The 24,970-nt window shown below is 47.0% G+C and overlaps 3 protein-coding genes and 1 pseudogene across 6 annotated transcripts in view; 3 read left to right on the top strand and 1 right to left on the bottom strand.

Annotated features, from left to right (window-relative positions):
• The window catches only part of LOC108022035 (rho GTPase-activating protein conundrum), a 139,447-nt gene that overhangs the window by 72,056 nt on the left and 42,421 nt on the right, over positions 1-24,970 (bottom strand). The window lies entirely within an intron of this gene.
• LOC108036870 (ribonucleoside-diphosphate reductase subunit M2-like) lies at positions 1,351-3,644 on the top strand (annotated as a pseudogene).
• Positions 16,448-20,988, top strand: LOC127011693 (uncharacterized). Its single transcript, XM_050889726.1, has 3 exons — positions 16,448-16,496; positions 19,251-19,371; positions 20,399-20,988. The coding sequence occupies exons 1-3, from the start codon at positions 16,448-16,450 to the stop codon at positions 20,616-20,618; spliced, it is 390 nt and encodes a 129-aa protein (XP_050745683.1). The 3' UTR covers positions 20,619-20,988.
• LOC127011694 (uncharacterized) lies at positions 17,505-22,888 on the top strand. 2 transcript variants are annotated; one of them, XR_007764949.1, is made up of 2 exons: positions 17,505-17,970; positions 18,466-18,534. XR_007764949.1 is itself a non-coding variant. In XM_050889727.1 (2 exons), the coding sequence occupies exon 2, from the start codon at positions 22,183-22,185 to the stop codon at positions 22,549-22,551; it is 369 nt and encodes a 122-aa protein (XP_050745684.1). In that variant the 5' UTR covers positions 17,505-17,970; positions 21,697-22,182; the 3' UTR covers positions 22,552-22,888. The 2 variants fall into 2 exon arrangements, 1 of the variants encoding a protein (XP_050745684.1); XM_050889727.1 differs by lacking the exon at positions 18,466-18,534 and adding an exon at positions 21,697-22,888.

Raw genomic sequence — 24,970 nt, forward strand, 5'->3', positions numbered from 1 at the left:
TATCTTTTATTGATAAAAAATTGATAAAAAATTATATCTTTGGTGTTCTTTAACATATAACCTCCAACGCTTGGAAATAACATTTTTTAATTGGTTTTAAATTTCGAATTAAATTTAATCCAAATCGGACGACTATGTCATACGAACGATCGGAAAATTGGTGGGAAAATAATATGAAAAAATTACATCTTTGGTGTTTTTTAACATATACCCTTCTAAGCTTGGAAATAAGATGTTTTAATAGTTCTGAATTTCAAATAAAACTTTATCAAAGTCGGACGACTATATCATGTAGCTGTCATAGGAACGATCGGAATATTGGTGGGAAAATAAAATGAAACAATTTATAACTTTCGTGATTTTTTACATAGAACCTTCTAAGCTTGGAAATAACCATTTTTAATTGGTTTTGAGTTTCGATTTAAATTTTATTAAGCTCGGAATACTATATCATATAGCTGCCATTAAAACGATCAAAAAATTAGCCGCACAATATGAACAAATTATATCTTTGGTGTTTTTTTTACATATAACCTTCTAAGCTTGGAAATAACATTTTTTATTTTTTTCTGGAAATTTGAATTCAATTTACTAAAAATCGGACTCTAACATAACGATGTCAAAACAATGGTCTGAAAGAAAGAACGAAATAATTTTTTATTAATATCACTTAAGTGAGCAACAATCCTTAAAAATTTCACACGGTGTTACTAAAGTTGATTATTTTGATTTAATTATTTCTTATAACTGCAAGGGTACACAAACTTCGGCTTGCCGAAGTAACCTTTTTTCTCTTGTTAAGTTATAAATATAAATGTTAAAGAAAATAGTTGCACGGATTTCCGTCTCCAACATTTAAGTAAAAATCTAATAATTCTCTAATAAGATATTCGTGCGTGTTTGTGTTTATATGCATTCTTAGCTAACGCGGGAAATGCACGTACCTATGTTTTTTGCACGGGTGCAGATGGAAAATTGATTTCAGTCAGAAGTTTGTAACGCAGTGAAGAAGGCGTTTCGTTGGATAAAACTTTCCTAAAATTTTTTTTTCTTTTACAGGTAGTGTAAAAGTCGGAACCAGCCGGATCGAAAACTATATATTATAGCTCCCATAGGAAAAATTTTTTTAACATTATATCTTTCATGTTTTAAAACATATAACCTCCAACTCTTGTAAATAACATTTTTTAATTTGTTCTTCGTTTTGAAATTATACCTTCGATGTTTTTTGACATATTATCCTATACTATTGGGATTATTAATTTTTGTATTTTTCGGGATTTTGAATTAAATTTAATAAAATTCGAAAGACTCTAACATATAGCTGTCAAAGAAACGGTCAGAGAAATAATAAAATATTTTTTTGTTAAATATTACTGAAAACAACGCTCAAATGGCGTTCAAGGGAAACATTGCGGACAACATGGATAAGTTCTCGCTTAAAAGTCCCAGCAAGAAGATTCTGACGGAGAGCGCCAACAACGTTCGCAAGATGTCCACATGGTCAGGTGAATGACGTGAGAAAGTCCGCCAACTCCCTCGTGGAGAAGTCTGCAACCCCGTTCGATCCCTTCCTGGAGACATTCTTGCGCGAGAGTCCCCGACGCTTCGTCATCTTCCCCATCCAGTAACACGACATCTGGCAGATGCACAAGAAGGCTCTCTCCAAGGATCTGACCGACTGGCACCGCCTGAAGGACGACGAGCGCCACTCCATCTCGCACGTGATGGCCTACTTCCCCGCCTCCGCTGCTTCTGCGGCTTCCAGATCGCAATGGAGAACTTGCACTTGTAGATGTACAGCGCACACTGGTACCAATGCCCAATACTTTTGCAAAAACCCATTTTTTGTTTAAGTTATGAAAAAAAAAATGTTATCTCCCTAGAATAATATACGTTGTATAGCTGTTCGTTGATCAGAAATGTTGACTTTTTGGCGCTCTAAATAAAAGCACACTTTAAAGTAAAATTGCAAATGTTCTACCTAACATTTTAAAACAAAGTAAAATGGAAAATATTAGTGGAGGTATGTAAAATTTAAGTGTTTAATGCAATATTTGTTTAATGTGATTTGTCTTTGTGTATATGTGCTTTTGTAGAGTTGTATGTTTAACAATTTTACCCTAGCATTTTTCGTGTTTCGTGGAACAAAGGTAGTTTGGATTGTGCCGGGTTATAAAAAATATTAACGCAGTTTTGTTCTTGCATTTATTTACAATACGATTTTTTCTCGTTTTTGCTCCATTTTACAAAAAAACAAACTTTTTGCTGCACAACATAGATCTATATTATGGAAAAATGCTAGAGTATTGACTGACACATGGACTCGAAAATGAAAACCTTTACAACATTGTGTTGCAGCATCGAATTGAAAACTTGAAGCAAGGATGGTTTGAAAAAGAGGATTAAGAACTTTGTGGCCTATGTGGCTTATGCTGGAATAAAAAAATGATTTCGGATAGTTCTAAGGACATATAAGGCGCAGAACGAAAGTTTTCTTCCATTACGTTTTCAATCGAAATTTCAGCCAATTTCCAGCAATTTTGAAATAGATGCTTCAAAATTTGAAAGTTTCCGCGCAAAAACTGCGTTTTTATATATTTCTGGTACCCACTGTCAGCTACTGTACATAAAGTACTAGCTCATGGGGCCCAGATCGTTGCCGCATCGTTCCTTCCACTTGGTTGCCTAGGCGATCCGAAATGCATTCGAAGCTCGGAACCAAATTTATAAAAATGATAGACGTTCGCATGCATGACAAAACAGTCGCTTAAACACCATGGCTGACGTTTTTTGTAGAGCACGGTATGGCGGGAGGGGATAGGGGATTGAGTGGATATTTACTAAAGTTATTTTATATATATTTAACATTTTTTGGATATATTGGCTATTGGCTTTAATATCCAATTTTCATGGATGTTTTGTAAATTGTTGTCCCAGGGTGCATTTCTATGGGTCGGCAAGGAAGGCGTTGCCCGATCGGTAAAAAAATTTGTCCAGACATTGCATATATAGTAACTATATAGTTTGCCAAGTTTCAAATATGTAGCTTTTTAGTTTAACCAAAAATATTGGACATTGGGAACAGTGTGCCGTGTTCTGATCGACACCTACATTCGGGATCCGCACCAGGGGGAATACCTGTTCAACGCCATCGAGACAATGCCGGCAGTGAAGATGCCGGCATGAATTGCAATCTCATGTCGCAGTGGAGCTGGGCGTTGGTAAGATCTACAATACCAAGAACCCCTTTAACTTCAAGGAAATAATCTCGCTGGACGGCAAGCCCAACGTCTTCAAAAAGAAGGTGGGCGAGTACCAATGCATGGGTGTTGCCACCAACCGTCTGGACAATGTTTTTACCCTGGACGCCGATCTCTAGGGTTAGTCCCAGGTCATCATTGTCGCAATTTAAACCTCTTAGGGGCTGGCTTCTCATCTTCTATATTTTTAATTTGACGTCTAATTTATATAGGCTAAGAACAATCACTGCCTTTTACCATCACTTCATCATTACTTAGACCTCCACAACACGCTCGAGTACTGAAATTTTTGATACACTTGACCAGGAGTGTAATTTTTCGAATTCATTGTACATAAAACATTCTAAATAAATACACACGTAGACAATTAGGCACTAGCAACATAGACAAATACGATAACAAACTTATTCGTCTGTGGATAACGGAATTTTGAGTATTTTCCGGGCTTCGTTCCATTTTTTCGGATACTAGCCAAGACTTGTGAACCCATTGAAGAGCCTACGAATAATGTTAAATTTTCATTTTTGGGGTTATTAGGTCACCGACCGGGGCCTTTTTATATCCTTGCAGAGGGTATAATGATATCAGTCAGAAGTTTGCAACGACGTGAAGAAAATGATTCCGACCCCAATTTCCCGATTCCGATCATTTCTATGGGAGCTATAAGATATAGTTGTCCGATCTGGCTGGTTCCGAATTACATACTACCTGCAAAAAAAAGAAATCTTTTGGAAGAGTTTCAGTCAGCTTTAAAACTGAGAGACTAGTTTGCGTATAAAAGGACGGACAGAAGCTGATCAATAATATAAATAATTTATGAAGTCGGAAACGTCTCCTTCACTGCGTTGAAAACTTCTGACTGAAATCATTATACATTATAAATAATAAAAAAAAATTATATCGTTGGTGTTTCTTAACATCTAACGTCCTACGCTTGGAAAGAACATTTTTAACTAGTTTTGAATTTCGAATTAAATTTTATCAAAATCGGACGACCTTATCAGCTACCAACAATTCTTTAAAATTACTAATGTTGATTAATTTTTATAACTGTAAGGGTATATAAACTTCGGCTTGCCGAAGTCAACTTTCTTTCTTGTTTAGTTTAAATTTCTCGATGAATTTTACGATCAAATACAAATGAGCCAGTGCCAGGGTTTTGCTGAAAGAAATGAAAGTTTCGGATCTATCTTTATCGCTGATTAATTTCTTTTCGAAGTGACTGTTTCAATTGGAGAGCTCAGAATTAGAAACCCTCCAAAGAGGATATATTGTACGGGTTTTTCAATGTACCGCAGTTGTGCATTTTCTGCTTCTTGCTTTTAAGATTGGTTTGCCAGGCACGTAGCAGAGGGACTCTTTTTTAGGACAAGCCCTTTAACTTGCAGATTACTTTTAAGATTGGTTTGCCAGGCACGTAGCAGAGGGACTCTTTTTTAGGACAAGCCCTTTAACTTGCAGATTAGTTTTAAAGTAGGCGGTTTGAACGCTCCTTCCTTGTTGTGTTCAGATAGTGGCTTCGACGAGGACATCTTCAAGAGCAATCGATGTACGCTTTGATGTTCAACTGAGTGGTTAAATTAATATGTGAACTTATCCTTTTTATATTTTAACCAGTTGATTCTGTGCGACGTCAGCCTGTGGGAGCGATCTATAGTATTTGTGCTTTGAAGAAGAGTTATTAGTCTCATAAGCGGCCTGACAACGCTTTGGCGCCTAATGTTTTTTGCCTCCGCGAAATTCATTAAATCTGGAAGTTTCTTGGGATGTGTTGGCCAATATGTTGGGTTGGCAGGGGAACATATTATACTGTTTTGCTCGGTTTTATCATAGCATTATATAATTGCCTTCCTTTGGGAGTCATGAGATTTGATCCCCAGCGTTAATGCAATCTCTGAGTTAGTTGTAAAAGTCAGCGAGCAGCGGCTATTGCACTTTGATAGACCTGGACTGAAACTAGTTAGTTGTAAACCTTTGATGAAAGTGGTGCTTGATGCGTTCCCTGATTAAGATTTCTTTTCCGCCATAAGCCTTACCACCTCGATGACCTGTGCGGCAAAAGGGGAAAAGGAACTGTGTTACTTCAAGGTTGTGCCATGCTACGCTTGCGTTCCACATTGTAATTCGTATATTTGGCATCGATTATTAGGAGTGCTTAGCTGCAAGCAGCTGTAACACCATGTTGTAGGTTTGAACCACTGTTTGAATGATCGTTATCACGAATGACATGAATTACATCATAACTTGTTGATTTTTTGGCAGTGTAACAATTTTTTTTTGGGACTTCCTTGTTAATATGGTCGTTCCTTTTATGTGGCTATTTTACTTCTTCGGCGCAATAAGTATTGCAGATTGTAAATGGCTTCAGCACAACCTTGAAGAATTGTTTCCTAATGATGATGTGACTAACGTTCTTTGACAGCATCGATGATTTCCTTGGGTGTTACGTCGGGCAAGTACCACTTGCAAGCCCTAGCTGCTTTTTAATTGGTACGTATAGTACCATAGTAGAAGTAGTACCTCCTCCAGGTATTTGGATGCAGCTTGGAAATGTTCTTTATTATCTAAAACTTGGTTTCATTTATATCCCCTTTTGTGACCGAAACAACAAGAGGGTTTCCGTCCCTACTTTCTTGGTGGGGGCTTTGGTTTCAGTTGGATCTCTTGAGCCAGTTCTGGTTTATTTTCTGCTATTTGGACATGGTTTACGCCACGGATTTCTGAGTTTCGGTGTAAATGGCTGGTCAAGCTTGTTGAACTTTGTTTTGGTTTTGATTTGTAATTGGGTTTTCGTTGCCGTTGTATCTTCGGCTGCGGTCGGCGACATCACTGTCGATACCGCAATAATTGCTGTGCGTTTTGTTGCCGTAGCTGTAGTTGTTGCTAATATATTCAGTGCGATTGCAGAAGTTTTATCACTGCATGTTATTGGTGCTCCAGGTGTCGAAACTGGTGTTGGGTGGGTTTTTCAGTGAGAATTTCTTGCCGTCAGAGTAGGAGTAACAGTTAGTAGGCAAGATCGTTCTCTTTACGCATGGAGACTTTCAAGAAGTACTGGTCTTTCTGTTCACTGAGCTTAGTCGCTTATTTGGTTTGTTGCTAATCGAGCTTTTTTAACGTGGCCTTTATTTATCATTATTAAATAATAAGGCACTTGTTTAAGTCATATCACTGATTTTGAGAAAAAAATGTAATTGCTATAACAAATCCAATATATTATCCTCATGAAAGGAATGAGTTTCATGTATTATTTTTAACAGACGGTTTTCGATCCATCAAAAAAAATTCCATCATAAAAAATTGGGAGATTTAACTTAGATGTAAATTTCTAAAGACAGTGACTTTGGTTTATGATGGAGTAGTCAAACCATCAAGATTAGATATCAAAGTGAACAGTCAACACGCCAAGTATTGGGGATTGGGATTACAATGAATCTCCGAATTGAGACACAGGTAGCTTAGGTCCAGAGGGCGTCGCACGGCTAGGCCAAGGCGATCTGTTTATTCCTGTCAACGAGATCTTGGCGTTACGCCTGGACAGTCTGTCAGAGTTTGAGCAAGGGGGGGCCGGCGACAAGAAATCGTGAGCTCGGGGGTAAGCCTGTCAAAACCTAATGTAATTCGCCCCAAGCACTACTTTGGCGTGTCCCGTCTAAGCCCCGTACGTCAAGTTGAATTGAGCAGGTCCTGGCACGATCGGCCAGAAGGGAGATCGTCGATCAGTATAGTCTCGAGTGTAGTTTTCCATGAGAGCCTTCGGTTCCAATTCGTTAAGTCCCTGACCGCCATATGCCCGAGAACCCGAATACGCAGCCAGGAGCATCACACGAAGCATCAGCAAGAAACCAAAAAAAGAAGAAGACCTGGTACATTTTATTTGAGCTATGAAAAGAGAAGCAGCAGGCTGCTAAAATTATGCGCTGCAAAATATTTTGATTTATTAATAAAAGTGAGATATTTTTTAAATAATAGAGTCAGGTAAGGTTTATCTTAAGTGCAAGATGTTGTGCGTTTAAACTACGTCCCTTTTTAAGATTTTTTATAGGTTTTACAATATAAGCCAGAAAATTATGGTTCCGTTGACCAAAGTTGGCATGATAAAATTTTTTGGGTCAATTAAAACACCTCAAAGGTACGCAGTTCATTTTTTGAACACATGCCTTTATTTTTTCAGGAGCGTTGACCAGGGATACCCGGACAACTGTTAAAGGAAGGCGATGACGAACGTAAACACAAATTAAGAAAACAAAAATGTAGGCTAACTTACAGTAACTGTAATTAAACAGAAAACTTAAATAACACAATCTAATTAAAATTAAGTAAAAAGTAAATAACATGAATGTATTTAAATGTAATGTTTTTGTAGCTAAAACAATATTGAAATATTCAGAATTTCCGAAATGATTTCACTTGGTAACTGTTACTTGCAGGTGACAGGCCATACAACAAATGAGTATAAGGAATAAGTTAAATCCAAAGTGACTTCGAAAAATTGTGTCTGGCATTTTTACTTGTGGTGTCACCCGTCATTCACAAGGTGGTTACCCAAGTAAAACTTTTTTGGAAACTGAAGGGTAGCTTTGGCAAGCAGAAGGCGATTACTTGCAGGTCGGTCACCCCACGTGACCTTATAGGTCAACCCTTTCCGATTTTTATAACGAAGTATTTGTCCCTTCCTAAGCAACTCAGAAAACAAGTCAGCGCCGACGATCATGTCGACGAGTTAAGGCTTAAAAAAAAGTAGGAATAAATTGTTAGGGATCTAAACAGAAAAGATGCAGTTTTTCTGGATTTCAGGCGACACCCAATAGTCGTCAGACCATGCAATTTCACAAAATGGAGGTAACGTTCTAATTTCAACTGACATATTTGCAAAGAAAAGACAGATACATAGAGTAAGGAGTTGAATAACTCCACACAAATCCCAGCAGCAGATGGATGGCCGCTCACCAGGTACGCAGCGAATTCGCATAGTAGCGGCGCGGCGAAGAGCGGTTGGAGAACGAGAGAGTTTGGTGATCGAGGACGGAGAACGTGAGAATTGGAGAACGTGAGAGTTTGGAGAAAATGAGAGTTTGGAAAACGTGCGTGTTTGAAGAACATGAGAGTTTGGAGAGCAAGGGAGTTTAGAGAGCAAGAGAGTTTGGAGACCAAGAATGGAGAAAGAGGGAGCGGAGACTTGGCGGGCGAAGCGGGAGTGCCGTGTGCAAAAGGGAGTAACGGGACGCTGCCGGACTTTTGACGCGGCCGTGAACGTCGAACCGAGGGAGAAGATTCCACATCTCGTCAGCGGTGCGGCACACAAGCATGCTATATGCATCATCGGAATCGGGAAGGCATCATCAGGCTGGACGGCGGCGGGAAGCAGTGCCTGAAGGAAAAGAGGGTCAAACAGGAGCCATGGACTTTGGACCCAGTTTGGAGACTTTGAAAGCCGGCGATTTGAAATCATGAGGTCGGGGGTAAGCCTGTCGAGCCCCAGTGTACCTCGCACCAAGCACTATCTGGCGTATCCCGGTGTGAGCCCAGTGCGCCAAGTGGAGTTGAGCAGGTTCAGGCGCGATCAGCCAGAAGGGAGAGAAGTCCCGGAGCGGCGCGACCGAACCCCGAGAGTAACGAGCCAGAAGGGAAAGAAGTCCCGGAGCGGCGCGACATAACCCCGAGAGTAGCGAGCCAGAAGGGAGAATAGTCCCGGAGCGTCGCAACAGAACCCCGAGAGTAGCGAGCCAGAAGGGAGAGAAGTCCCGGAGCTGCGCAACAGAACGCCTAGAGTAGCGAGCCAGAAGGGAGAGAAGTCCCGGAGCGGCCCGACAGAGCCCCGAGAGTCACGAGCCAGAAGGGAGAAAAGTCCCGGATCGGCGTATGCCCACGAACCCAGCACAGAAGTCACGAAGTACAGCCACCCTGTCAGAAGCAGTTCGCAGGACACCGCCACCAGCAAGCAGGACACCACACCGCAACAGCCACGAGCCAGAATCGAGCCCGCAGGAATGGCACGGACAGCACGCGAAAGGGTGAGGCTAGGGTGGAACGTTCGTTTACACGAGGCGCAGAAGCGAAGTGAAGAGCGAGGCAGCTTCCTGGCGTTCCGCCTTGACTGTCCGCGCGATCTGAGCGGAAGCCCCGTGGGACCATCCGGGACAAAGCAAGGGCCTGGCCGGGTCAGGTCGGGTATCGAGAGGAGTGATCCTGGAGACCTCGTCAGTCTGTTCACCCTAGTCTGAGAACGGTGACGCTTCCCTAAGCCCGCACGGCTGACCCCATAGCGAGTCTGAATCGTGGCCGAGCAGTCACCGAGCCAAACGCGTCAGGAGCAAGCAGCGGTCAAGGATCTGCAATGAGCGACAAAACGGGAACACCGTGTCAACGAGGGGAGCGAACATCGAGACAACCCACACCGTCGGAGATAGCAAGACAAGCAAATTATAAAGCCGACTGCAGTTATACCCGTAATAAACCCACTACGAACCCGTGAATTCTGTGCTTTCTCACTGAAGTACTGGTCGGTCACGTTTATATAAATTTGGTGGGACGAACACACAAAATCTACTGAGCAAGCCGCACAAATATGGTAGCGAGCAGAAAGCAAATAAATCAGTTCGTTACATCTGGCGCCCAAAACGTGATTGTCCCAGCGGTGAAAGCAAAATAAACAGAATGGGAAAGAAGTGGATTTACCGCCTTAAGTAAGAGGACTTCGCCCATGTCGCACAAAGACTTAATGTCGCCCTGGACGGCAGATTAGAGGACATGAGGAGGACATTGTCGGAGTATTACTCCGAGACAGAGAACGACCCACAACTTGCCGACATCTAGGCTGAGTTGGAAGCCATTTATTACGACAGAACCGGCCCGAGTATCACGCTAACTAACGCTGAAGGGGATAACCTAGTAGCACGCTTGAGCGTCGACAACTTGCAAAGGGAGGCTCACAGGAGAGAGTCAAGCCAGGACAGGAAGACAACGGTGCTGACCTCTAGACACAGCCAGGCGGATTATGCAAGGGTCACTAAACAAGTCCGCGAGTAGTCATTCAGGATCGACGGGGCGGAGAAACCGTTCGAGTTCCTGGAACAAGTTGAATTCCAAGTGGCTTGCAGCTTGGACCTGAGGGATGGCTACTGGCAAATCCCGCTGAAAGAAAGCAGCAGGCAGTACACTGCGTTTACAGTGGCGGGAAAGGGCTTATTCCAGTGGAGAGTAATGCCATTTGGACTCCATTCGGCATCTGCGACCTTCCAGCGGGTGTTGGACCGGGTGATTGGTCCCGAGATGTCACCGCACGCATTTGCGTACCAGGACGATATCATAGTGATCGGACGCACACTAGAAGAGCACAAGGCAAACTTGAAAGAGGTATTCCGGCGGCTGAAAGACGCTAATCTGAGATTGAATCCGGAAAAATGCCAGTTTTTCAAGAGGGAGCTGCTTTATTTGGGTCATAGAGTGACTAGCGACGGGATAGGCACGGATCCGGAAAAGGTAGCGGCCATCGTCGAATTAGAGCCGCCGGCAACAGTTAGAGAGCTCCGACAGAACCTGGGAGTAGCATCATGATATCGGCGATTTGTACCTGACTTCGCAAAAATAGTCAAACCTCTCAATGATCTGGCATAAAGACAAGGCTGATGGCAGACCCCGTGCTGGCGTGCCCGGTTTTTTAAAAACCATGTGTCCTGCAAACTGACACAAGTGATTACGGTATTGGGGCCATTTTGACTCAGGAAACTGAACGTGGCGAAAAGGTGATCTCTTACTCAAGCCGAACGCTTAACGGGGCTGGGAAAACTACTCCACGACAGAGAAGGAGTGTTTGGCAATAGTCTGGGAGATCCGGAAACTTAAGCCATATCTGGAAGGGTACCACTTCAAGGTGGTAACCGACCGCATGGCACTGAAGTGGCTCAACAGCATCGAGAGCCCTTCAGGAAGGATCGCCAGATGGGCCCTGGAGTTGCAGCAGTATGACTTCGAAAAAGCGTACAGGAAGAGACAACTAAATGTGGTGGCAGACGCATTATCAAGGCAGCCACTACCAATAGCACTGCGAGGGATCAAGGATCGGCGGCGGAAGCCTCCGCAACATGCAGCTGGATTCAGGACATGCGCGGAAAGATTAGGACCCAGCCACAAAAGTACCCGGACTACGTAATGGAGGGAGACACCTTGTTCAGGAACATTCCATACAGAGCAGGCAGTGAGGATGTCGCGAAGTGGAAGATGTGCGTCCCGAAAGCTCTACGAGAAGCGGTGCTGAAAGAGAACCACGACTCACCGACAGCTGGTCGGTAGGAAGCAGAAGGACAAACAAACTCGAGGAAATCTTCGAGATTGTAAGGCGGGATCTGGAGATAGCCTCCCAGGATCAGGCCAGGCATTAAAACCTAAGGAGGAGACAATGGACACCAGGGGTGGAGGACGTCGTGTGGGCCAAGGAACATCATTTGTCAAAGGCGGCCGAGGGGTTCGCAGCAAAATTTGCCCCAAGATACGACGGACCTTTCTAGGTCACGGATTTTGCGTCACCAGTAATCTGCAAAAAACGGCACGTGAACACAAAAAAAGAGAGGACCATCCGCGTAAGCGAGCTGAAACAACAACAAACACAGAACACAAACGAGAAGCTACAAGCAGATACGCTAGACAAAAGGCAACAGTAAAGTTTCAAAGAGTCTCAAAGGACACGAGGAAAAGGGTCCAAGGATAGCTCCAAGGATACCCAAAGGATCCAAGGATAGCTCCAAGGATACCCAAAAGGACACGAGGAAAAGGGTCCAAGGATAGCCAAAGGACACGAGGAAAAGGGTCAAAGGATAGCTCCAAGGACACGAGGAAAAGGGTCCAAGGATAGCTCCAAGGATACCCAAAGGACACGAGGAAAAGGGTCCAAGGATAGCTCCAAGAATACCCGAAGGACACGAGGAAAGGGGTCCAAGGATAGCTCCAAGAATTCCCGAAGGACACGGGGAAAGGGGTCCAAGAATAGCTCCAAGGGTACCCAAGGGACGCGAGGAGAAGGGTCCAAGGATAGCTCCAAGGATACCCAAAGGACACGAGGAAAAGGGTCCAAGGATAGCTCCAAGGATACCCAAAGGACACGACGCAAAAGGTCCAAGGATAGCTCCAAGAATACCCGAAGGACACGAGGAAAGGGGTCCAAGAATAGCTGCAAGGGTACCTAAATGACGCGAGAAGAAGGGTCCAAGGATAGCTCCAAGGATACCCAAAGGACACGAGGAAAAGGGTCCAAGGATATCTCCAAGAATACCCGAAGGACACGAGGAAAGGGGTCCAAGAATAGCTCCAAGGGTACCCAAAGGACGCGAGAAGAAGGGTCCAAGGATAGCTCCTAGGATAGCCAAAGGACACGAGGAAAGGGGTCCAAGGATAGCTCCAAGGATACCCAAAGGACACGAGGAAAAGGGTTCAAGGATAGCTCCAAGCCCGAGGATAATTCCAAGGATGCTCAGGAATGAGGAAAGACTCCGAGGATCACTCATAGGATTCTTAAAGGTTATACACGATACAATCATATACAGTACAAGGAACATGTAAAGGATAACGAAAGCGGAACGGAACGAACCAAGGTCTCCAAAGATTTGATTAGGACTGGAAGCACCAGTCTGCCGAAGGAGAGCTGTACCTAAAGAGGCCAAGCATCCCGGTGATGGGCATAATGCCCAGATGAGGAGGAAAAGGGTCCAAGGATAGCCAAAGGACACGAGGAAAAGGGTCAAAGGATAGCTCCAAGGACACGAGGAAAAGGGTCCAAGGATAGCTCCAAGGATACCCAAAGGACACGAGGCAAAAGGTCCAAGGATATCTCCAAGGATACCCAAAGGACACGAGGCAAAAAGTCCAAAGATATCTCCAAGGATACCCAAAGGACACGAGGAAAAGGGTCCAAGGATAGCTCCAAGAATACCCGAAGGACACGAGGAAAGGGGTCCAAGGATAGCTCCAAGAATTCCCGAAGGACACGGGGAAAGGGGTCCAAGAATAGCTCCAAGGGTACCCAAGGGACGCGAGGAGAAGGGTCCAAGGATAGCTCCAAGGATACCCAAAGGACACGAGGAAAAGGGTCCAAGGATAGCTCCAAGGATACCCAAAGGACACGACGCAAAAGGTCCAAGGATAGCTCCAAGAATACCCGAAGGACACGAGGAAAGGGGTCCAAGAATAGCTGCAAGGGTACCCAAAGGACGCGAGAAGAAGGGTCCAAGGATAGCTCCAAGGATACCCAAAGGACACGAGGAAAAGGGTCCAAGGATATCTCCAAGAATACCCGAAGGACACGAGGAAAGGGGTCCAAGAATAGCTCCAAGGGTACCCAAAGGACGCGAGAAGAAGGGTCCAAGGATAGCTCCTAGGATACCCAAAGGACACGAGGAAAGGGGTCCAAGGATAGCTCCAAGGATACCCAAAGGACACGAGGAAAAGGGTTCAAGGATAGCTCCAAGCCCGAGGATAATTCCAAGGATGCTCAGGAATGAGGAAAGACTCCGAGGATCACTCATAGGATTCTTAAAGGTTATACACGATACAATCATATACAGTACAAGGAACATGTAAAGGATAACGAAAGCGGAACGGAACGAACCAAGGTCTCCAAAGATTTGATTAGGACTGGAAGCACCAGTCTGCCGAAGGAGAGCTGTACCTAAAGAGGCCAAGCATCCCGGTGATGTTCATAATGCCCAGATGAGGAGACGGGATCGCCGGCCGGTTCGGGGTCCAAACCAGGAAACACAGCTTCAGGAGTCTGAAAGGGCACTTATGGTCAACAAAGGCAACCTACCAAGAGAAAGTAAGCTGATGATCGCCCAAGAAAACAAGTTCTCGAAGGCAAAGTAGTCACCACCAACGCAGGTCACGTGCAGAAGATGCGAGGAGACAGATAGCCAGGAGACACGGAGAAATGACCAATTTTCACCGCCGCAACGAGTCCCACGACAGCAGGCACCAGGAGCACCACGAGAAGGCCAATGGACGCCACCACAGCAGCAACAGATACAACGAGCGAACACGGTGTGGAGACTGCCAAACACAGCACAGAGGTCGCGGGAAACGACACACACTGTAGATCCCCATGAGGCCTGCCAATGGTGCGGCGGCCACGGACACTGGGCACGAGGATGTCGACTCAAACGCCTGTTGTTCTGCTGGGTGTGCGGGAGAGTAGGTGTCAGGAGTGCGAGTGCTGCCAGCAGGCGGGAAATGCCCAGCGACCTCAGCCGCAAAGAGGAGAGCGGGGGTCGCAAGATGATACCTCTCCAAACTAACGGCCAAGATAATCGAGGAGGAGCAGCAGTTTTCCGCAGCGGTGACGATTTGGGGAGGCACTTACGAGGCCACGATCGACACCGGGGCAACAGCGAGCTTTATAAGCAAGGAACTGGCGGACAACCTGGCTGCCCTCTGGAGGATTACGAGGACACGGTGGCAAGCTAGGTAGGCAGAGGGAAAGTGCGGCGGGACCGAAGAACAGCTGGAGGTGGAGATCGCATTAGGGAACAAGCGAAAAACCATGAGCCGGCTGATACTACCAGGGGTAGTGGATTCATTGGTGTTAGGATGGAACTTTCTAACTCAAGTCGGAACCGAGATAAGGTGCGCTGGACACGAGGTGATAATACCGGCCAGGAACCGACACAATGGGTGGCTCGAGGAGAGGCTATCGGTAGCAGTCGTACAACAGGAAACAGAGTATGACGACACAGCGAAATTCCTGGAAACTGAGCTAGCCAGTTTTAAAACCATGACAGGAACGTCGAACATGGCAATGCATCAAATAACGATGAAGGACGACAAACCAATAAAACAGCGATACTACCCCAAGAACCCGAAAGTTCAAGGGGAGATCAATGCGAAGGTGGACGAGCTACTGCAAATGCTATGCATAGAGCACTCAACCAGCCCATACAGCTCTCCCATCGTGACGGTTAGGAAGAAGACGGGCAAGTGGCTTGCAGATTGGACCTGAGGGATGTCTACTGGCAATTCCCGCTGAAAGAAAGCAGCAGGCAGTACACTGCGTTTACAGTGGCGGGAAAGGGCTTTTTCCAGTGGAGAGTAATGCCATTTGGACTCCATTCGGCATCTGCGACCTTCCAGCGGGTGTTGGACCGGGTGATTGGTCCCAAGATGTCACCGCACGCATTTGCGTACCAGGACGATATCATAGTGATCGGACGCACACTAGAAGAGCACAATGCAGGCAGCTGGGAAAATGCTAACGCAGGTGCCAGAGGAACAGTGGGCTACAGTATGCGCAGACTTCGTCGGACACCTGCCGCGTTCAAAACATGGCAACCAAATGCGGTTTGGGGTCCCGAAGGTAGTCATAACGGACAACGGAGTACAGTTCAACAGCAAAATCTTTAAGAGTTTTCTGGCCGAGATGGGAGCCAAGCAACAGTTCACGGATCCCGCAAGAGAACCCGACAGAAAGAGCAAATAAGACCGTGAAGACAATGATAGCGCAGTTCCCAGGGCAGGATCAGAGAAACTGGGATGAGAAATGGCCTGGGATCATGCTGGCAGAAAATACGAGTGTTTCGGAATCCACAGGATACACGCCGGAGTTTATTACTCAAGGCAGAGAACCGAGACTACCGAGCGCACTATACGACAGAGAGACCTTGGGAACATGGCGACCCACTGAGACTACGGGGGAGAAGGCCAACAAACTCGAGGAAATCTTCGAGATTGTAAGGCGCAATCCAGATTCCCACGATCAGGCTAGGCATTAAAACCTAAGGAGGAGACAATGGACACCAGCGGTGGAGGACGTCGTGTGGGCCAAAGAACATCATTTGTCAAAGGCGGCCGAGGGGTTCGCAGCAAAGTTGGCCCCAAGATACGACGGACCTTACCAGGTCACGGATTTTGCGTCACCAGTAATCTGCAAAATACTGCACGTGAAAACAAAAAAAGAGAGGACCATCCGCGTAAGCGAGCTGAAACAACAACAAACACAGAACACAAACGAGCAGCTACAAGCAGATACGGTAGACAAAAGGCAACAGTAAAGTTTCAAAGAGTCTCAAAGGACACGAGGAAAAGGGTCCAAGGATAGCTCCAAGGATACTCAAAGGACGCGAAGAAAAGGGTCCAAGGATATCTCCAAGGATACCCAAAGGACACGAGGAAAGGGGTCAAGGGATAGCTCCAAGGATACCCAAATGACACGAGGAAAAGGGTCCAAAGATAGCCAAAGGACACGAGGAAAAGGTCCAAGGATACCCCAAGGACACGAAGCAAAAGGTCCAAGGATATCTCCAAGGATACCCAAAGGAAACGACGAAAAGGGTCCAAGGATAGCTCCAAGGATACCCAAAGGACACGAGGATGGGGGCCAAGGATAGCTCCAAGAATAACCAAAGGACACGAGGAAAAGGGTCCAAGGATAGCTCCAAGAATACCCGAAGGACACGAGAAAAAGGGTCCAAGGATAGCTCCAAGGATAGCCAACGGACACGTGGAAAGGGGTCCAAGGATAGCTTCAAGAATACCCGAAGGACACGAGGAAAGGGGTCCAAGGATAGCTCCAAGAATTCCCGAAGGACACGAGGAAAGGGGTCCAAAGATAGCTTCCAGAATACCCTAAGGTAACGAGAAAAGGGGTATAAGAATAGCTCCAAGGGTACCCAAAGGACGCGAGGATAAGGGTCCAAGGATAGCTCCAAGGATACCCAAAGGACACGAGGAAAGGGGTCCAAGGATAGCTCCAAGAATTCCCGAAAGACACGAGGAAAGGGGTCCAAGAATAGCTCCAAGGGTACCTAAAGGACGCGAGGAGAAGGGTCCAAGGATAGCTCTACGGGGGAGAAGGCCAACAAACTCGAGGAAATCTTCGAGATTGTAAGGCGCAATCCAGATTCCCACGATCAGGCTAGGCATTAAAACCTAAGGAGGAGACAATGGACACCAGCGGTGGAGGACGTCGTGTGGGCCAAGGAACATCATTTGTCAAAGGCGGCCGAGGCGCAGCAAAGATACGACGGACCAAGATACGACGGACCTTTCCAGGTCACGGATTTCGCGTCACCAGTAATCTGCAAAAAACGACACGTGAACACAAAAAAAGAGAGGACCATCCGCGTAAGCGAGCTGAAACAACAACAAACACAGAACACAAACGAGCAGCTACAAGCAGATACGGTAGACAAAAGGCAACAGTAAAGTTTCAAAGAGTCTCAAAGGACACGAGGAAAATGGTCCAAGGATAGGTCCAAGGATACTCAAAGGACGTGAAGAAAAGGGTCCAAGGATATCTCCAAGGATACCCAAAGGACACGAGGAAAAGGGTGCAAGGATAGCTCCAAGAATACCCGAAGGACACGAGAAAAAGGGTCCAAGGATAGCTCCAAGGATAGAGAACGGACACGTGGAAAAGGGTCCAAGGGTAGCTCCAAGAATACCCGAAGGACACGAAAAAAAGGGTCAAAGGATAGCCAAAGGACACTAGGAAAAGGGTCCAAGAATACCCGAAGGACACGAGGAAAGGGGTCCAAGGATAGCTCCAAGAATTCCCGAAGAACACGAGGAAAGGGGTCCAAGAATAGCTCCAAGAGTAACCAAAAGACGCGAGGAGAAGGGTCCAAGGATACCAAAGCACACGAGGAAAAGGGTCCAAGGATAGCTCCAAGAATACCCGAAGGACACGAGGAAAGGGGTCCAAGGATAGCTTCAAGAATACCCTAAGGTAACGAGAAAAGGGGTCCAAGAATAGCTCCAAGGGTATCCAAAAGACGCGAGAAGAAGGGTCCAAGGATAGCTCCAAGGATACCCAAAGGACACGAGGAAAGGGGTCAAAGGATAGCTCCAAGAATTCCCGAAGGACACGAGGAAAGGGGTCCAAGAATAGCTCCAAGGGTACCCAAAGGACGCGAGGAGAAGGGTCCAAGGATAGCTCCAAGGATACCCAGAGGACACGAGGAAAAGGGTCCAAGGATAGCTCCAAGAATACCCGAAGGACACGAGGAAAGGGGTCCAAGGATAGCTTCAAGAATACCCGAAGGACACGAGGAAATATGTCCAAGAATAGCTCCAAGGGTACCCAAAGGACGCGAGAAGAAGGGTCCAAGGATAGCTCCAAGGATACCCAAAGGACACGAGGAAAAGGGTCTAAGGATAGCTCCAAGAATACCCGAAGGACACGAGGAAAGTGGTCCAATGATAGCTTCAAGAATACCCAAAGGACACGAGAAAAGGGATCCAAGAATAGCTCCAAGGGTACCCAAAGGACACGAGGAAAAGGGTCCAAGGATAGCTCCAAGGATACCCAAAAGACACGAGGATGGGGGCCAAGGATAGCTCCAAGAATACCCCAAGGACACGAGGAAATGGGTCCAAGGGTAGCTCCAAGAATACCCGAAGGACACGAGAAAAAGGGTCAAAGGATAGCCAAAGGACACTAGGAAAAGGGTCCAAGAATACCCGAAGGACACGAGGAAAGGGGTCCAAGGATAGCTCCAAGAATTCCCGAAGAACACGAGGAAAGGGGTCCAAGAATAGCTCCAAGAGTAACCAAAAGACGCGAGGAGAAGGGTCCAAGGATACCAAAGCACACGAGGAAAAGGGTCCAAGGATAGCTCCAAGAATACCCGAAGGACACGAGGAAAGGGGTCCAAGGATAGCTCCAAGAATTCCCGAAGAACACGAGGAAAGGGGTCCAGGAATAGCTCCAAGAGTAACCAAAAGACGCGAGGAGAAGGGTCCAAGGATAGCTCCAAGGATACCCAAAAGACACGAGGAAAAGGGTGCAAGGATAGCTCCAAGTATACCCAAAGGACACGAGGATGGGGTCCAAGGATAGCTCCAAGAATACTCAAAGGACACGAGGGAAAGGGTCCAAGGGTAGCTCCAAGAATACCCGAAGGACACGAGGAAAGGGGTCCAAGGATAGCTTCAAGAATACCCGAAGGACACGAGGAAAGATGTCCAAGTATAGCTCCAAGGATACCCAAAGGACACGAGAAAAAGGGTCTAAGGATAGCTCCAAGAATACCCGAAGGACACGAGGAAAGTGGTCCAATGATAGCTTCAAGAATACCCGAAGGACACGAGGAAAGGGGTCCAAGGATAGCTTCAAGAATACCCTAAGGTAACGAGAAAAGGGGTCCAGGAATAGCTCCAAGGGTACCCAAAGGACGCGAGGATAAGGGTCCAAGGATAGCTCCAAGGATACCCAGAGGACACGAGGAAAAGGGTCCAAGGATAGCTCCAAGAATACCCAAAGGACACGAGGAAAAGGGTCCAAGGATAGCTCCAAGGATACCCAAAGGACACGAGGATGGGGGCCAAGGATAGCTCCAAGAATACCCAAAGGACACGAGGAAATGGGTCCAAGGGTAGCTCCAAGAATACCCGAAGGACACGAGAAAAAGGGTCAAAGGATAGCCAAAGGACACTAGGAAAAGGGTCCAAGAATACCCGAAGGACACGAGGAAAGGGGTCGAAGGATAGCTCCAAGAATTCCCAAAGAACACGAGGAAAGGGGTCCAAGAATAGCTCCAAGAGTAACCAAAAGACACGAGGAGAAGGGTCCAAGGATAGCTCCAAGGATACCAAAGCACACGAGGAAAAGGGTCCAAGGATAGCTCCAAGAATACCCGAAAGACACGAGGAAAGGGGTCCAAGGATAGCTTCAAGAATACCCTAAGGTAACGAGAAAAGGGGTCCAAGAATAGCTCCAAGGGTACCCAAAGGACGCGAGAAGGGTCCAAGGATAGCTCCAAGGATACCCGAAGAACACGAGAAAAAGGGTCAAAGGATAGCCAAAGGACACTAGAAAAAGGGTCCAAGAATACCCGAAGGACACGAGGAAAGGGGTCCAAGGATAGCTCCAAGGATACCCAAAGGACACGAGAAAAAGGGTCTAAGGATAGCTCCAAGAATACCCGAAGGACACGAGGAAAGTGGTCCAATGATAGCTTCAAGAATACCCGAAGGACACGAGGAAATATGTCCAAGAATAGCTCCAAGGGTACCCAAAGGACGCGAGAAGAAGGGTCCAAGGATAGCTCCAAGGATACCCAAAGGACACGAGGAAAAGGGTCTAAGGATAGCTCCAAGAATACCCGAAGGACACGAGGAAAGTGGTCCAATGATAGCTTCAAGAATACCCAAAGGACACGAGAAAAGGGATCCAAGAATAGCTCCAAGGGTACCCAAAGGACACGAGGAAAAGGATCCAAGGATAGCTCCAAGGATACCCAAAAGACACGAGGATGGGGGCCAAGGATAGCTCCAAGAATACCCCAAGGACACGAGGAAATGGGTCCAAGGGTAGCTCCAAGAATACCCGAAGGACACGAGAAAAAGGGTCAAAGGATAGCCAAAGGACACTAGGAAAAGGGTCCAAGAATACCCGAAGGACACGAGGAAAGGGGTCCAAGGATAGCTCCAAGAATTCCCGAAGAACACGAGGAAAGGGGTCCAGGAATAGCTCCAAGAGTAACCAAAAGACGCGAGGAGAAGGGTCCAAGGATAGCTCCAAGGATACCCAAAAGACACGAGGAAAAGGGTGCAAGGATAGCTCCAAGTATACCCAAAGGACACGAGGATGGGGTCCAAGGATAGCTCCAAGAATACTCAAAGGACACGAGGGAAAGGGTCCAAGGGTAGCTCCAAGAATACCCGAAGGACACGAGGAAAGGGGTCCAAGGATAGCTTCAAGAATACCCGAAGGACACGAGGAAAGATGTCCAAGTATAGCTCCAAGAATACCCAAAGGACACGAGAAAAAGGGTCTAAGGATAGCTCCAAGAATACCCGAAGGACACGAGGAAAGTGGTCCAATGATAGCTTCAAGAATACCCGAAGGACACGAGGAAAGGGGTCCAAGGATAGCTTCAAGAATACCCTAAGGTAACGAGAAAAGGGGTCCAGGAATAGCTCCAAGGGTACCCAAAGGACGCGAGGATAAGGGTCCAAGGATAGCTCCAAGGATACCCAGAGGACACGAGGAAAAGGGTCCAAGGATAGCTCCAAGAATACCCAAAGGACACGAGGAAAAGGGTCCAAGGATAGCTCCAAGGATACCCAAAGGACACGAGGATGGGGGCCAAGGATAGCTCCAAGAATACCCAAAGGACACGAGGAAATGGGTCCAAGGGTAGCTCCAAGAATACCCGAAGGACACGAGAAAAAGGGTCAAAGGATAGCCAAAGGACACTAGGAAAAGGGTCCAAGAATACCCGAAGGACACGAGGAAAGGGGTCGAAGGATAGCTCCAAGAATTCCCAAAGAACACGAGGAAAGGGGTCCAAGAATAGCTCCAAGAGTAACCAAAAGACACGAGGAGAAGGGTCCAAGGATAGCTCCAAGGATACCAAAGCACACGAGGAAAAGGGTCCAAGGATAGCTCCAAGAATACCCGAAAGACACGAGGAAAGGGGTCCAAGGATAGCTTCAAGAATACCCTAAGGTAACGAGAAAAGGGGTCCAAGAATAGCTCCAAGGGTACCCAAAGGACGCGAGAAGGGTCCAAGGATAGCTCCAAGGATACCCGAAGAACACGAGAAAAAGGGTCAAAGGATAGCCAAAGGACACTAGAAAAAGGGTCCAAGAATACCCGAAGGACACGAGGAAAGGGGTCCAAGGATAGCTCCAAGGATACCCAAAGGACACGAGAAAAAGGGTCTAAGGATAGCTCCAAGAATACCCGAAGGACACGAGGAAAGTGGTCCAATGATAGCTTCAAGAATACCCGAAGGACACTAAGGTAACGAGAAAAGGGGTCCAGGAATAGCTCCAAGGGTACCCAAAGGACGCGAGGATAAGGGTCCAAGGATAGCTCCAAGGATACCCAGAGGACTCGAGGAAAAGGGTCCAAGGATAGCTCCAAGAATACCCAAAGGACACGAGGAAAAGGGTCCAAGGATAGCTCCAAGGATACCCAAAGGACACGAGGATGGGGGCCAAGGATAGCTCCAAGAATACCCAAAGGACACGAGGAAATGGGTCCAAGGGTAGCTCCAAGAATACCCGAAGGACACGAGAAAAAGGGTCAAAGGATAGCCAAAGGACACTAGGAAAAGGGTCCAAGAATACCCGAAGGACACGAGGAAAGGGGTCCAAGGATAGCTCCAAGAATTCCCAAAGAACACGAGGAAAGGGGTCCAAGAATAGCTCCAAGAGTAACCAAAAGACGCGAGGAGAAGGGTCCAAGGATAGCTCCAAGAATACCAAAGCACACGAGGAAAAGGGTCCAAGGATAGCTCCAAGAATACCCGAAGGACACGAGGAAAGGGGTCCAAGGATAGCTTCAAGAATACCCTAAGGTAACGAGAAAAGGGGTCCAAGAATACCTCCAAGGGTTCCCAAAGGACGCGAGAAGAAGGGTCCAAGGATAGCTCCAAGGATACCCAAAGGACACGAGGAAAGGTGTCCAAGGATAGCTCCAAGAATTCCCGAAGGACACTAGGAAAGGGGTCCAAGAATACCTCCAAGGGTACACAAAGGACGCGAGGAGAAGGGTCCAAGGATAGCTCCAAGGATACCAAAGCACACGAGGAAAAGGGTCCAAGGATAGCTCCAAGAATACCCGAAGGACACGAGGAAAGGGGTCCAAGGATAGCTTCAAGAATACCCTAAGGTAACGAGAAAAGGGGTCCAAGAATAGCTCCAAGGGTACCCAAAGGACGCGAGAAGGGTCCAAGGATAGCTCCAAGGATACCCGAAGGACACGAGAAAAAGGGTCAAAGGATAGCCAAAGGACACTAGGAAAAGGGTCCAAGAATACCCGAAGGACACGAGGAAAGGGGTCCAAGGATAGCTCCAAGAATTCCCGAAGAACACGAGGAAAGGGGTCCAGGAATAGCTCCAAGAGTAACCAAAAGACGCGAAGAGAAGGGTCCAAGGATAGCTCCAAGGATACCAAAGCACATGAGGAAAAGGGTCCAAGGATAGCTCGAAGAATACCCGAAGGACACGAGGAAAGGGGTCCAAGAATAGCTCCAAGGGTACCTAAAGGACGCGAGGAGAAGGGTCCAAGGATAGCTCCAAGGATACCCAAAGGACACGAGGAAAAGGGTCCAAGGATAGCTCCAAGGATACCCAAAGGACACGAGGATGGGGTCCAAGGATAGCTCCAAGAATACCCAAAGGACACGAGGGAAAGGGTCCAAGGATAGCTCCAAGGATACCCAAAGAACACGAGGATGGGGTCCAAGGATAGCTCCAAGGATACCCAAAGGACACGAGGAAAGGGGTCCAAGGATAGCTCCAATAATTCCCGAAGGACAATAGCTCCAAGGGTACCCAAAGGGCGCGAGAAGAAGGGTCCAATGATAGCTCCAAGGATACCCAAAGGACACGAGGAAAAGGGTCCAAGGATAGCTCCAAGGATACCCAAAGGACACGAGGAAAAGGGTCCAAGGATAGCTCCAAGAATGCCCAAAGGATACAAGGAAAAGAGCCCGAGGATAATTCCAAGGATGCTCAGGAATGAGGAAAGACTCCGAGGATCACTCCTAGGATTCTTTAAGGTTACACAGATAAAACTCGAAGGATTCTCTACAAGGCACTACGATACAATCATATACAGTACAAGGAACATGTAAAGGATAACGAAAGCGGAACGGAACGAACCAAGGTCTCCAAAGATTTGATTAGGACTGGAAGCACCAGTCTGCCGAAGGAGAGCTGTACCTAAAGAGGCCAAGCATCCCGGTGATGTTCATAATGCCCAGATGAGGAGACGGGATCGCCGGCCGGTTCGGGGTCCAAACCAGGAAACACAGCTTCAGGAGTCTGAAAGGGCACTTATGGTCAACAAAGGCAACCTACCAAGAGAAAGTAAGCTGATGATCGCCCAAGAAAACAAGTTCTCAAAGGCAAAGTAGTCACCACCAACGCAGGTCACGTGCAGAAGATTCGAGGAGACAGATAGCCAGGAGACACGGAGAAATGACCAATTTTCACCGCCGCAACGAGTCCCACGACAGCAGGCACCAGGAGCACCACGAGAAGGCCAATGGACGCCACCACAGCAGCAACAGATACAACGAGCGAACACGGTGTGGAGACTGCCAAACACAGCACAGAGGTCGCGGGAAACGACACACACTGCAGATCCCCATGAGGCCTGCCAAAGGTGCGGCGGCCACGGACACTGGGCACGAGGATGTCGACTCAAACGCCTGTTGTTCTGCTGGGTGTGCGGGAGAGTAGGTGTCAGGAGTGCGAGTGCTGCCAGCAGGCGGGAAATGCCCAGCGACCTCAGCCGCAGAGAGGAGAGCGGGGGTCGCAAGATGATACCTCTCCAAACTAACGGCCAAGATAATCGAGGAGGAGCAGCAGTTTTCCGCAGCGGTGACGATTTGGGGAGGCACTTACGAGGCCACGATCGACACCGGGGCAACAAGCAAGGAACTGGCGGACAACCTGGCTGCCCTCTGGAGGATTACGAGGACATGGTGGCAAGCTAGGTTGGCAGAGGGAAAGTGCGGCGGGACCGAAGAACAGCTGGAGGTGGAGATCGCATTAGGGAACAAGCGAATAACCATGAGCCGGCTGATACTACCAGGGGTAGTGGATTCATTGGTGTTAGGATGGAACTTTCTAACTCAAGTCGGAACCGAGATAAGGTGCGCTGGACACGAGGTGATAATACCGGCCAGGAACCGACACAATGGGTGGCTCGAGGAGAGGCTATCGGTAGCAGTTGTACAACAGGAAACAGAGTATGACGACACAGC

Source organism: Drosophila biarmipes, unplaced genomic scaffold, assembly GCF_025231255.1.
Source record: "Drosophila biarmipes strain raj3 unplaced genomic scaffold, RU_DBia_V1.1 ptg000005l, whole genome shotgun sequence".
Taxonomy (NCBI): Eukaryota; Metazoa; Arthropoda; class Insecta; order Diptera; family Drosophilidae; genus Drosophila; species Drosophila biarmipes.

Excerpts from the sequence above, each read along its gene's own strand:
- LOC127011694 (XM_050889727.1), top strand. The coding sequence starts at position 22,183 with ATGGGGGCCAAGGATAGCTCCAAGAATACCCAAAGGACACGAGGAAAT.
- LOC127011693 (XM_050889726.1), top strand. The coding sequence starts at position 16,448 with ATGACACGAGGAAAAGGGTCCAAAGATAGCCAAAGGACACGAGGAAAA. Across the intron at positions 16,497-19,250 it reads CCAAAGGACACGAGGAAAAG|GGTCTAAGGATAGCTCCAAG; the intron begins GTCCAAGGATAC and ends CACGAGAAAAAG. Across the intron at positions 19,372-20,398 it reads AGCTTCAAGAATACCCTAAG|GACACGAGAAAAGGGATCCA; the intron begins GTAACGAGAAAA and ends GAATACCCAAAG.